This window comes from Hylobates moloch, unplaced genomic scaffold (genome assembly GCF_009828535.3).
Source record: "Hylobates moloch isolate HMO894 unplaced genomic scaffold, HMol_V3 SCAFFOLD_9, whole genome shotgun sequence".
Classification (NCBI taxonomy): domain Eukaryota; kingdom Metazoa; phylum Chordata; class Mammalia; order Primates; family Hylobatidae; genus Hylobates; species Hylobates moloch.
Genome location: NW_026652284.1, coordinates 6,717,857 through 6,731,476, shown reverse-complemented (window position 1 = coordinate 6,731,476; position 13,620 = coordinate 6,717,857). Strand labels below are relative to the sequence as shown.

General features: G+C 50.9%; 1 protein-coding gene across 16 annotated transcripts in view; it reads right to left on the bottom strand.

The window, feature by feature from the left end:
• CAMTA1 (calmodulin binding transcription activator 1) overlaps positions 1–13,620 on the bottom strand; it is a 975,709-nt gene that overhangs the window by 392,357 nt on the left and 569,732 nt on the right. The window contains exon 6 of one of the 16 annotated variants that reach the window (XM_058444004.1): positions 8,476–8,888. The exons of the other annotated variants lie outside the window; for them this stretch is intronic. Within the exon in view, the coding sequence (XP_058299987.1) occupies positions 8,871–8,888 (18 nt within the window). The 3' untranslated portion in view covers positions 8,476–8,870. Of the gene's footprint in view, positions 1–8,475; positions 8,889–13,620 lie in introns of those variants that run through there. 16 annotated transcript variants of the gene reach the window in all.

Genomic DNA, 13,620 nt, shown 5'->3' with positions numbered 1-13,620 from the left:
ACACTTTTCTTTCTCACTTAGCGATATATTAATCCTTAAACACTAATACGTGTCAATAAATAAGAGTCTGTGGAACACGAAATGTTAAAAGCCTTTCCAGGAATGTGTGTCTTCCCTCGAATACGACCCGGACAGTAATGGATTGTTTTACTCCATTTCTGGATGTGCACGTTTCTTACGTCGATTTTAAAACCCTTGGGTTCAAATGTACCTTATTACATTTTAAAGTCTTTGGATTGTAGCAGAAAAACGTTCTGCACTATAAAACATAGAGCATAGTTGAGGTTTGATGGGTTTGCTTCTATTTTCTACCCCACAAAACGCTTTCTAAATGCCATTAAAATTTAGCATACACCATAATAACCAAGCTGCATTGTTCCATATTTAAGTCAATTGACTTCTGAGTTTTATTTCTTCATATACATCAAATCAAATAAAGTTGCTGCTGCAGCAAGAGGTGAGGACATGGCTGCTGTTGTTGGGTGGACCAGTCCCTGCTGCCCTCCCGGAGGGCTGGCTGGGTGCTGGAGAGGCTGTGGAATGTGACTGTGATTGCTGCTGTGAGTCTGAAAAAGAGAGAAGTGCCATGATGTAAGCAAGGGGCCTGAACACCGCAGCAGGGACCCACGTCACCAGTGGGCCACGGCAAGGGCCTGAAGTACCTCGACCCTGGGTGAGAAGAGTCTACCAGGGAATAAGCCCGAATTTAGTTCCTAGACACTCTCCTACATAGTACTGTATTGAATCAAGAATTAACCTTACCCACAGAGAGGTCTGGGCTGTGCCCTGGGCTCCTGGGAGGGGACTGATCAGGTGAGAGTGTCTTTGGAGCTTTGGGCCATGCCCGAGAGTCTAACAATGTGATAAGGGGGTGTGTTTGGGGTCCCATGACCTCAGCTTGTCCTAGGCAGGGGCTGGAGGCTGAAGACATGTGGGTAGCTAACCAAGTCTATGTGTGAGCCCCAGTAAAGACTGGGTACCAAGACCCGGTGAGCTTCCTGGTTGGCGACACCGACACACAGGCTGTGGGGAGACGCCAGTGGTACCACAACTTACCCAGAGAGGATGGCTGGAATCCCCACCCAGAACCTATCCGCACCCTGCCCCATGTGTCTCTTCCCTCAGCTGATTTTGATCTGTGTCCTTTCACTCTGATAAGCCTTAACCACGCACATAACAGATTTCAGCGAGTTCTGTGAGTCCTTCAGTGAATTATGGAACCACAGGGTGGTCCTGCCCTGAATTTACACTTAGTGTCAGAAGCGAGGGTGTGCTTGTGAATGACCCCCTCAAACTCTTACACGAATTAGGGCACCTCAAGTTCAAGTCTGAACTCTGTTCTTCCCCCAACTAGACAGATAAACTTAGGTAGGTTATTCAACTTCCTGACCTTCATGGATCTCACCTACAGAATGGGCAAGCTGTGACAGAGAGCTTCCTGCATTGGTTGTCCTAATTTCCAATCAACCATGACTCCTCCCTCTGCTCCTGGGTCCCCTTCAGACTCTCCTCACTGAGGACACCACCCTACCTTCTCCAGGCCCCCATGGTGGGGATGAAGGAGGGGCATGAAGCAACCTCCACACCCAGGACCTGGCCGACCTCTCCGGCCTCCACACTCTCTCCCTTCTAGTCTTGGGCAACATGTCAGCTTTGACTGAACTCCCAAAAACAGAAGCAGAAGGAGGAAGGTGGAGGTACACTATGCCACAATGCAGTGTGACAGTCATGGTGCCATGGGAAGTCAAGAAGGCATAGTGACTGGCAAGGGCTTCGCGGCAGGTCAGCCCAGGCTCTGTGGATGAGCAGCTGGATGACTCTGGGCAGGTAGGTCCTCATCTCACATCAGGCTCATCCAATCATTTAACAATTTAAATTTAACAACATGTGCGGAACACCGCAGCGGGCCAGGTACCACGGTGGGTGCTGAGGCTGCAGCAGCGTGCAAGACAGAAATGGAGCTACAGCTTAGGGGAGGGCAGACGAGAAAAGAAGCAAAGGCAGTCCAAGTGATGAGGGCCCCCCAGAGCCACCCCATGGGTGCACACAGCGGGAGCTCCTGCACTAGTGGGGGTGTGGCCTGGGAAGGGGTCACTGACTGTGAGCTCACTCTGCTCAGCCATAGATGGGCAAATAGGACTGCTTTGTGTGCTGGGTATCTGCACCCAGTGAAACCATGAGTGCCCAGTGCCTGCACCCAATGAAACCATGAGTGCCCAGTGCCTGCACCCAATGAAACCATGAGTGCCCAGTGTCTGCACCCAATGAAACCATAAGTGCCCAGTGTCTGAGCCCAGTGAAACCATGAGTGCCCAGGGCCTGCGCCCAATGAAACCATGAGTGCCCAGGGCCTGCGCCCAATGAAACCATGAGTGCCCAGTGTCTGCACCCAATGAAACCATGAGTGCTCAGGGCCTGTGCCCAATGAAACCAAGAGTGCCCAGGGCCTGCGCCCAGTGAAACCATCAGTGCCCAGTATCTGCGCCCAATGAAACCAAGAGTGCTCAGGGCCTGTGCCCAATGAAACCAAGAGTGCCCAGGGCCTGTGCTCAATAAAACCATCAGTGCCCAGTGTCTCATGATCTGGGTCAGAGTGAGCACTCAGTGAATGGCATCTATTGTGGTATTGGCATCCAAGGCCACAGACTTGGGCCACTTATTCTTGTAATGTCCCAGGAGTAGAGGAAATACCAGGAGAGAACAGAGGGCCCAGAGCTCAGCTTGGCCCCAAATGCCAGGCATCAGCTCTCCCAGTGTTTCTCCAAAGGTGCCATCTCAGCCCCTGCCCAGAGCCAGGCGCTGGCCAAGGATACAAGAGCCAGTGTCAGCTGCAAGGTGTTCGGCTCCACCTGCCGAGCCGGCCTCACCCATGCAATGTGCAACCACCCTAATGTGTTATGACAGGAAGGAAGTACAAATAAACATAATAAATCTGGCCGAATGGCCATTATGATGTGGAGTGAGCAGGGCTGGGGACGGGGGCAGTCCGGTCTACTTTATGTCAGGGGAGCTTACAGCTCTTTCGTTTTACCTGGGGCTCTGTTCTTTACAGCAAATTGGACCTTTCGCTCTGAAAGAAATAATTACTCTCTGAGGAGAAGAGAGCTGGCCATGAATGCTGATATGACACTCAATGTCACCTTGCCAGTCAAAAGAGGCTCCAGCTCCTTGGCTTGGGTCCCGGCCAACTCCCCGTCTCTTTCTCATAATGGAGGTCACCTCTCTATAGAATTTGTTGATGATCTCCAAAATGACAAGTTAGAAAGCTCCTGTCAGCAGGATATTTTTTTTTTTAAGAGGAAAGAATGGCAAAGAGAGGGAGGCAGCAGAAGCCCTGGGGTGAGGAGAAGGGAAGGCCCCAGAGTGAAGCCAAAGGTCAGGTTTTGCATAACCAGAAGCCAGGTGCCTGTGAAGTTCCATCCAAAATTAACTTCTGGAACCAGTGACCCAGACAGATGAGCCATATCAGAAATCGGCTGCTCCCCCTTGTCCATTCCAGGGAGGGAACCCGCAGACAGAGCTCAGGAAGCCAGCAACCAAGCTGGCAGGTTCCTGCAGTCTCCTGTCAATGCACAAGGCTGGCGCCAGTGCCCTCTGCAGCTCACAGCCCAAGGGCCTTCACTTCAGAGGTGTGCACCGAGCAGCCGACTTGGCTGGGCAAATAAAAATATCCACAGCTGCGCCATCAAAGACACACTGGTGGGGTGGGAAGAGCTGAATGTTATCATTAGCTCTCTGCAAGGAGAGAGCATCTACTTCATCTGCTGCAAGTCATCTGCGGAGCAGGGAAATATTGGCCCTGGTGGTTGTAAATAATTCCACTTGCGAAGAGTCCAGAAAAGAATTCTAGCCACATGCACACTCACCCAGCATCAGCATGGGGGCCACACAGCTATTCTGAGCTTTCTCCAAGGCAAATCGCGGCCTTGGAGCAGCAGCCCTGGAGAGAAGGGGGTCGCCTCCCCTGTGTCCATGTGGAATATACCCCATGTGGAGCTCAGTGCAGCCAGGCAAGAACAGGGCAGGCAATGAGGAGGACAGGCGAGGTGGGCTCCACTGAGCAGGGTGTGATTGGCAAAGGGACAGAGATGTGCTGAAGACATCGCCTCTGCCCCTGGGAGTCACACGGCCACTCACTGAGAAAACTCCCCAAATCACACTGCTTTCTGGGTGCTGGTGAATTCTACCATCCATTTGACAATTTTCTGAGTGCCCCATGCCAGTCCCTGTGCCAAGTACATTGGGGTCACAGAGAACGGGCAGAGTCCTGGAGGAGGAGAAAGAAGCAAGTCACCAGGTAATATTCATGACACAGTGGGATTGGCATGTGACAGTGCCAAGTGAGCCCTGAGGGCCATGGAGGATGCCCCCAGGTCGGGATTCAGACGCAGGAAGCTGATGACCCTGTGCACAGAGCGAGCAGCCTCCAGAGAGGAGCAGGAGCTGCCCGGAGGAGTGCTTTCCACCCATCCCCACGTATTGCTCTGGGTGGCGCCAGCTCCCCTGACTCCGTCAGTCAGCAGAGAAGCCACATCTTGGACCCTACGCCCCAAGATGCCAGAATCAGTTCCTGGTGAAAAAAGCCAGAGCTGAAGTCTCAAACCAGTGGCAATGGGAGCTGCCTGTTTTGGCCAGAACTGTCATTAGAATCTTAGGAAGCAACTGAGCCAGAGGGAGAGAAAGGGACCATTCTCAAACCAAGAAGAGGGTCCAGGAGGAGACTCCGGTGTCTCTACTTCTGCAGAGCTGCACTCGCTCTCTACCAGCAGGCCCAGGGAAGTTGACACCCAGGCGCCGGGTGTAGGGAAAGAAGACGCTTGGCTGCACGTTTATACTTTTAGAAGCATTAAAAAAAATAGGTCTGAAATTATTTTTTAAACATGAACAGGAGGTTTTAATCAGAACAGGAGAGAGGAATTCCTTTCCAGTAATAGCCCAGTAATAGCACTTCCTAAAGTAATGAGATTTCAGTATTCAACAATAAAATGTGATCTATTCAGGATTCTAGGAAATAAAACTCTAGAGATAATTCGAGGGTGATTTTCTGATGCCTGAATGGGTGTTACAGGTTCAGACCATTAAGTCCATCCACAGTGCAGCCACCAAGTGCTTGCTGCTCAAAGGCCTCCAGACAGAGGCTGGAATTCAGCGTCCACTGGGGCCTCCCTCCCCACGACCTCTGAAGACCACAGGTTGGTCCTCATGGGGTCCAGCCTCCAGGCCAAGTGTGAGCTTGGCTGGATGTCACAACTGCTCCCTGGGCTTGGACTCTGGGGAAGGTCATGGGAGGTGTTCTGCACCCTCTAGGATGACTCTCAATCCTTCATCACCAGCCACACCGAGTCTAAGGACATTCACTACAGAAGCCCATAGCCACCGCCATTCCCCTGACTGGACTGATCTGAAAAAGCAGTTTGACAGGTGGCTCATTTATTCATTCATTCATTCACTCATTCATTCACTCAGTATATACTGAGCCCTTGCTTTGTGCCATGGACTCCGACTGATTCTAGAAGCACTGTGTGGAGTGTTTTTACGGGGCTTATCCAAACTCCACAGAGACGCATCTCTGCAGCCCCAGAGCCCACAGCACACTGGGATACCCTCTCCCACTGCCCAGAGAGCATCTCACGCATCCTACCTCTCACCTTCAACATCCTCTCCTCAGGGAAGCCTCCCACCACCCCATATCTGCAGCTGCAGCCTCCTTCACGCCTGCCTTCTAGCATAGATTGAAGCTGTAATGACCACCATGCACTCATAGGTCTGATCTGTGTACAAGAAACCCAGGAAAGCAGTGAGCTAGGATTGTGCCACTGCACTTCAGCCTGGGTGACAGAGCAAGAAAGTCCTTGTCTCAAAAAAAAAAAAAAAAGAGTCACAAGGGAACCTGTGTGCCCCCTCCTCCACCATGTGAGAACACATAGAAGGTGCCATCTATCAGGAACAGCCTCTTACCAGACACTAAATCTGCTGGTGTCTTGATCTTGGACTTCCCAGCCTCCAGAACTGTGAGCATTAAATGTATGTTGTTTATAGTTACCCAGTCTAAGGTATGTTGTTCTAGCAGCATGCATGGACTAAGACACCTCGCTGGTCTCGCTGCCTGCAGTGTCCTCAGGATGTTGCACACCGCCTGCATAGAGTCAGCACTCGATAAGCATTGTTTATGAATGAATGAAGTGACTCTAGAATCATCCTGAGAGGCAGGGCACTGGCTAAAGGGACCACAGTTTCAGGAGTCAGGTGAAAAATCTCTTCTAACCCATGAGCTACCCTGGAAGAGGCACTCTCGGCTTTTCTGACCTCAGTCCCTCTCTGTAAGCTGATGGGGTTGGACTCTGGTTTCTCTGGCTTTAACCCCCGTGACTTTATGGTTCTGTGACTCTCTACCAGGCATCTGTCCCCAAGTGTTCCCGGTCCCTGGGATACTCTGGCTTGGTATGCCTCCGAGGGGGGCTACCAGGGTGAAGCAGGTTTAGTAGAGGGCAGATCTACAAATGCTTATTGGAGAAACACCCCTCACCTGGCCAGCTAACCACGGCGCTGCCACACTCCACTCATGGAGAGTCCTTGCTGGGGTCAGCCAGGCCTCATCACAGCCAAGAGGAGACACACACCAGATGCCCTCCGTCCTGCACTTGGTGGCCAAAAATAGACCTGCTAATCCCAGGGCTTAAATCCTTCTGAGGGTCCCAGAGACAACCACACAGGCCAATCGTTCCGATGTCACCCATCCTGTGAAATGTCACTCACTGGCAGGAACCAAACCATCTGATTTGCAAACTGCTATATCCTGAAAGCCAGAAGACAGCGTAAGAGGAAGGATTAAGTGAAGTTCGGCTGACAGATGATGTTCTACAAAAGGTCACCCCCAGATCATTCCTCCATCCATTTTTTATTAACAACCTCTGAGACACGAGTGTTACATCAAATGTCCAGCATCGGGAAGATGATAAAGTAATATTTTATAGCTAGAGGCCTCTTAAAGGTGTTAACAAAGAGCTTACAAAGTGATTTCAATGTGTTACAAAATAATTTGTTAAGAATTCACTGCAGCTGAACATTAAAAGAGATATTAATCACCAAGTGAAATGGATGCAAGAAAAACAGCTCAGCTCATGTCCATGAGTGATATAATAAGTGGGCACCATGTTCCTGTTGATTTAGCACTTGGGTCAGACAAGGGCACAGTCCCTACTCACTCTCTCACGTTTCAAACTTGGTATCATGTCCCTATTTAAAAGCTTCCGCAATATCTTTCTTCTTCTACAGTGCACCTCTGCGAGCTAGGAGGGTTGGCATAAATGGTTATGTTCCACTAATTGTCTTTGCCCCACACGCATCGAGTCTATCCAAGTCCACCACCTCTACCCAAGTCCACTCACTCTATTCAAGTCCACCAGTCCTACCCAAGTTCACTCACTCTATTCAAGTCCATCAACCCTACCAAAGTCCACCAAATCTATCCAAAGCCACCACCTCTACCCAAACCCACTCACTCTATTCAAGTCCAGCAGTCCTACCCAAGTTCACCACCTCCACACAAGTCCACTCGGTCTATTCAAGTCCACCAATCCTACGAAAGTCCACCAACTCTATCCAAGGTCACCACCACTACCCACGTCCACCACCTCTACCCAAGTCTACCAACTCTATTCAAGTCCACCAGTCCACCAGCTCTATTCAAGTCCACTAACTCTATCGAAGTCTACTAACTAACTCTTTCCAAGTCCACTAACTCTACCCAAATCTCCTAACTGTACCCAAGTCCACCAACTCTATCCAAGTCCACCACCCGTACCCAAGTCCAATAATCCCGTGCAAGTCCACAAGTTCTACCCAAGTTCACTAACTCTACCAAGTCCACTAACTCTAACCAAGTTTACCAACTCTACCCAAGTCCACCAACTCTGCTCAAGTTCATCAATTCTACCCAGGCCCACCAATCATAAGAGAAATGCTAGTAAGACGGGATAAACATAAGTTATAAAGTCACGTGACCAGGACATGAAGCAGGCAGGGCACATGTGTCAAGCCCTTGTGAAGACACTGGGTCATTTGCAAGTAGGTGTGACCATTTGAAATTAGGCCTTCTGGCCCTGTCCAAGTATAGAGAAAATTTTCAGGATTGGTTTTCTAAGACATATGTATGGATTATGGCCTATGCATTCAAGAAACATTAAACTCCTAGAGGGTAGATATCAAGGATTCTTCTTCAAAGAGGACCTCAGAAGGAAGGCAGCCCCAGGGCCTGAGGAATCAAATGACAGGTGCGAAAGAGAGGAAAGGAAGCAGAGGCTCAAAGATGATTAACACACAGGAATCCAGCTTGAAGGAAACCCGGTTTACATTACTTGCTAAACAGATGAGTCGGGATAATCCCCACCAAGGCAGTTTTCACCCCAAATTTATTTAACTAGTAGCAAGTCCTCTCTTGCATAAGAAATTTATTGCCATGCATAAAAGTTTAATGTACCCCCAACCTTCCAGGTTAATATTTATTGCATGAAATGAGATTCACCTTGACTTTTAAAAAGTCACACCGTGGAAAAGTTGCTCAGGTGGCTGGATACACAGGACCTGGATATTCTGGTTCCTTCTACACAGCTAGCAGGGAGGATCTCCGAAGTCCCTGAAGGAAGAGGATGTGGCTCCAGGCGGTGTCCCAGTCTTCTCCAGCCTCCCCTTCTGGTCTGGCCAGCTTTGACTCTCCCATCAAATGTCAGCTAGAAGGCCACCTCTCCAGCTTTTCCTGGCCACCAACTTCTCCCCTGAAGATTCCCTGGTTGACTCTTAGTTCCGTGACACTGGGGACCAAATCTGTCCTGTTCGCATTGACCAGAGTTGATGACAGGTCTGGCCCAAGCTCACAGCTCAGCAGACATCTGTCAAACAAATGACTCAATGAATGTTCAGAGAGAACTGAGGACCCACCCTATTGTTCCATCCAAGGATGACGACTTGCCGTGATGCAGGATCACAGATTCCAAATGAATATGGCGCCCCTCCTATTTTGTTGTCCAAAGCAGCCCATTGGCCAGGCAGGCCAGCAGCAACTGAAGAGCCAAACCGAGCTTCTATTACTAAATCCTCTCCCTTCCCAAGGAAGAAACATCCAGAACCACACTCTAACACCCACAGCCCCGTTTTCCAAGGACAAGTCCATTAACAATGGCTGCTGTACCAGCCACCTGGGATCCTCAGCTGAGCACAGACAGATTTATGCGAAGCAGAAAACGACCCTATTAAGTTCAGCAGTAAACTCCCTTCATCCCAGCCGCTGTGTGCCCCAACTGCCAATGGGTGCAGGCAACTCCGGCATGGAGAAAGTGGCAGGTGTGGCAGGAGAGGGATGGCCTCTTATTCTCATCACACCTTCCCTTGCTGCAAATCCTTGCGCCTGTGCAGGCCAGCACAGCCTGCTCACTCTGCCAGGCCAGGCAGGGACAAGGCTAAGAGGGACAGGGTGAAGAGAAACGGCTCTGGGGACTACATAGTCCTGAGGGAGCCACAAAAGGCATGAGCATCTCCCATGCTCCTGGCACAATGTGGACACACCGAGGTTTGTCATCTTTGACCTCATTTGACCCCAGATCAATCAATCCCCCAAGGTAGGTAGTGTTAACCCTATTTTGCAAACAGGGTACTGGGCTTTGGAGAAGTTAAGCCACTTGATCAAGGTCACCTGCTGGTGAACGGTAGACCTGAGATTTGAGCCTGATTCACAAGAATGCAAAGACCATCTCCTCGGATTCACACTCCAGTGCATCAGTGCAGGGGTCCTGTCCTGGCATGGCTGTGGTGGGAATCACCTCTAGAACCTGCCCCAGGGCTGAGTCCCAGCCCCCATGTGAACAGGATGCACCTCGCTTTTTGTAGCTGTTATGGGTTGAGTCCCCTAACATTTACATGTTAAGTCCTAACCTCCAGTATCTCAGAATGAAACCTTGTTTGGAGACAGTCTTTAAAGAGGTAATCAAGTTAAAATGAGGCCTTAGGGTGGACCCTAATCCAATATGACTGATTACTTATAAAACGGTGGGGGTTGGACACACACACAGGGAGAATGCCACGTGAAGATGAAGGCAGAGGACAGGGTGATGCTTCTACACGCCAAGGACCACTGAAGCATACGCCAGCAGCCAGGGGAGAGGCGCAAGACAGATCCTCCCTCCCAGCCTCAGAAGAAACCAGCCCTGCCCACACCTTGATCAGAGACTTTCACCCTTCAGAACCATGAGACGACGCACTTCCCATGTTTAAGCCACGCCATTTGTGGTACGGCAGCCCTAGCAAATCAACCCACTAGCTCTGAAAAACCCCGCGCAGACCCCACTTCAGAAGGGACGAGTTTCACCCTCCCTGCTTATCGTGCAAACACCGTGCCCTGTTCCCTTTCAGAGCTTGTATTCCAAGAACACAGGCTGGAGCCCTCGTGCCAGCTCTCAGGAAGCTGTTGCATCTCGGTATGGTCCACTGGCCCATCTGCAGACTGCCTCATGTCTGCAAATGACAATGCTCCAGAACATTTCCTGCTACAAAAGAGTGGAACACGAACTGCAGAAGGAGAGCAGGAAGAGGGAACTGAATTCTAAGTAAAGGCTTCAAGAAGAGGTGCCGTCGAATGGGGTGAGGGATGAGGAGGATTGTGGTGCTGGGAGGAGGGGCTGCCTGAGTCCTCTGCGTCCTGGTGACGGGGCCCAATGTAGGGGGCACCAAAGAGGCCAAGAGAAAACCAGGGGGTGGGGAGGGGCTCTCCAGCCTCACCAGAGCACAGTTTGGTGAGGCCAGCGATTGCCTTCTCTGTACTGGGAATAGTGCTGTCCAGGTGCCCAGCTCTTTTGTGAAGCCTAGGACCCACTCAGCATGCCCTTCTCCATGGTCCCTGCATATGGCACAGAGATGAGGAAAGGCTGGCTCCCCACTGACCCCTGGGGTCTCCGGAGACTCACTGGAAAAGGGTCACCTGGTACATGACTGATAACAGGGCTTCACTGCCAGAGCAAGAGCAAATGAGACCACAAAGTACTCTTCCACCTGTCCCACCTAGAGCCCCTCTTATGCAGGTGAGCCTGCTCCACCCCAGGCTCTGCAGACAGGGCAAGCCTCTAGAACTTTATAGAAGGGAGGCTCCTACCTCCCAGTGTGCCACAGGGGCTGCTGAAGGGTGAGATTTTATAGCCAAAGCTGCCAGGCTCCAGGGCCCCCAGGGCTGGAGGCTCTTCTGCTTCTTTCTCAACCCTTGCTGCCCATCAGAGACCCACTCCTTGGCATGGGGCTGAGGAGACAAAGCCGGGGCCACCCTGTCCATCCATAAACAACACGTTCCACAGCAAGGAGCCCCATTAACAAGACCCCAAGGCCTCATTAGGTCTGGAAACAGCAACTTCCCCTGACCATGTGCCTACCAAGTCACATGAGGGTGGCTGGCTCACACTAGAAGAGGCTGCAAATCACTGCTCTCCAAGGAGGAGAAAGGAAAATATATCTATATTCAGCACCTCAGATTTATTCCTGCAAGCTCACAGAGGTAGCCAAGCCTGACGAGGCGAGTCTGGGCTCTGTGATGAAGGAGCAGCCGGGGCCGCCCGGGGCGGGGTGGCACGGGGCATGCAGGGAGGCTGGAGGAGGAAGGGAGGCTCTGCACTGGAAGCAGCCCCACCACTGCCCACCTGCAGTGACAGCCACCTAAGCGTGACTACATCAATAAAAAATACAAACAGTGTAAACAGTCATCAAGCAGAGATGAGTTTACTACTAATTATGAGAAGCTTGACATGCTCTGACTTCTCGTAAAATAAATGAAGTCCATTTTTAGTGTCTGCTTCCATGACTTCTAGATAATAGGCAAATTTACTTCAAGGTCACATCTCATTTATCAAGTCAAGGTTTTTAGCTACAGATTCAGAAAAGCAACCGAAAAGCCCACCTCCCTGGTATCAGAGAATAAAAGGGAGGACGTGGGGCTTTTTGTAGCCCCAGTGACCAGTGACCACAACCTTTCCAGTTTTAACCTCTTTATTTGCAAATAGAACTTGAAGGAACCGGGAAATATGGGCTGTTCTCCGTGTCCATTCTCCCCCCCACAAAGATCTGGGCTTGGACCTTCATTTTGAAAAGGAGCCCCCAGATCCCTCCAGCACACAAACAGCCCTTTAGCATTGTCCAGAAAACACAGGGCCCTGTCTGTCACCATCCAAAGAGTCCCTGAGGGAGATCAGCCTTCTAGGGAAGATGCTGTTGGTCTCCTATCTCATTCCAGGTGGGGACAGGGACCTGGGAGCAGGGACCCCAGGCTCCAGCAGCCGGGCATTCTGCCCAGATACTGCATGGAGTCCTTTCCAGGGATTTCCCCGGATCAAAAGGAGCAGGCCCCATGGAAAGGTCCAGAAGCACTGAGTCATAAGACCCTAAGGACGAAAAACACACATGGACGAGGACATCTGCTTGTATAAAAATAATAACAAGAAAAGCAAGCAAATCAGAAACTCTTCTATGGCTTTCCAGGGCCCTTTAGATAAAGAGTGAAATTTTTAGGATAGCTTAGAGGGGCCAAACCCTTCCTCCAAGCCTCATCCCTACCCCTCTCACATGTATTAAATGAAAGAATGACCATTCTTATGAGATGGAAATCGTGATCCCTATTTACAAAGAAATGGAAGCTCAGAGAGGTAAGTGAGTTGCCCAAGGGTCTGCAGCTGGGTGGGGCAGTGCCAGGACTTGAGACCCCAGCAAGGGGGCACTCAGTTCCTCTGCCTCACTGCCCCCTCCATCAGCTCACCCCCCTCCTCACCAGGAGCCCAGATGGCCCCTTCTGAGCCAAAAAGGGCAAGGCTTGGGCAGGGGGGTTGGGTCCCGGGCTCTTGGCTATGGCTGCTCCGTGCAGTGTTCAGGGAGGAAGACACGAAGGAAAAAATGGGAGGGCAGGCCATCCCTAGATGCCTTCTTTCATCCCTGTCGGATGCTCCAGGAGGCTGGATGACATCACAGGGCCCTTGGTTTCATCCTCAAATTCCCTGAGCCGAGAAATCCACCAGAGCACAAGTAGGGTCTGTGCGTAGCCATATCCTTCACCTGGAGCTGGAGATGCCAGAATGAATGGACTCCAGGGAGCCTCTGCTTCAACTAGGAATGGATTGAAAAGCCCATGGGGGGAGGGAAGGGGGGAAGGGAGCTGAGTGTGGACAATCACAGCAGCAGCTGACATGAACCACAGCTTCCTCGGGCCCAAGGCTTTATAGATGTCCTGTCACATCCTCTCAACCCCAGGAAGCAGGTACTATGCCCGCCTAATCTCAGAGAAGGGAACCAAGGCTCAGAGAAGTTAAGTAATTTGTCCTCGGTTGGTCAGTAGATGGAAGAGGCAGGATTTAAACTTGTGTCTAAATGATTCCAAAGGCCCTGTTCGTAACCAACATTCTACTGTTTCCCTATAAAAGCAGGAACCAGGAATGGGGCAGGCTGGGTACCTGCAGAGCCAAGCCCTGACATGCTAGAGGGACCCTGGGGACAGACAGCCTGCTGATGGTCCATAGGTTCAGGGATCTCCATTCACTGGGATTCGGAGACTGGAGGAGGAGGCAGTGGCAGTCACTCATGCACACTTCCAAATTTCCT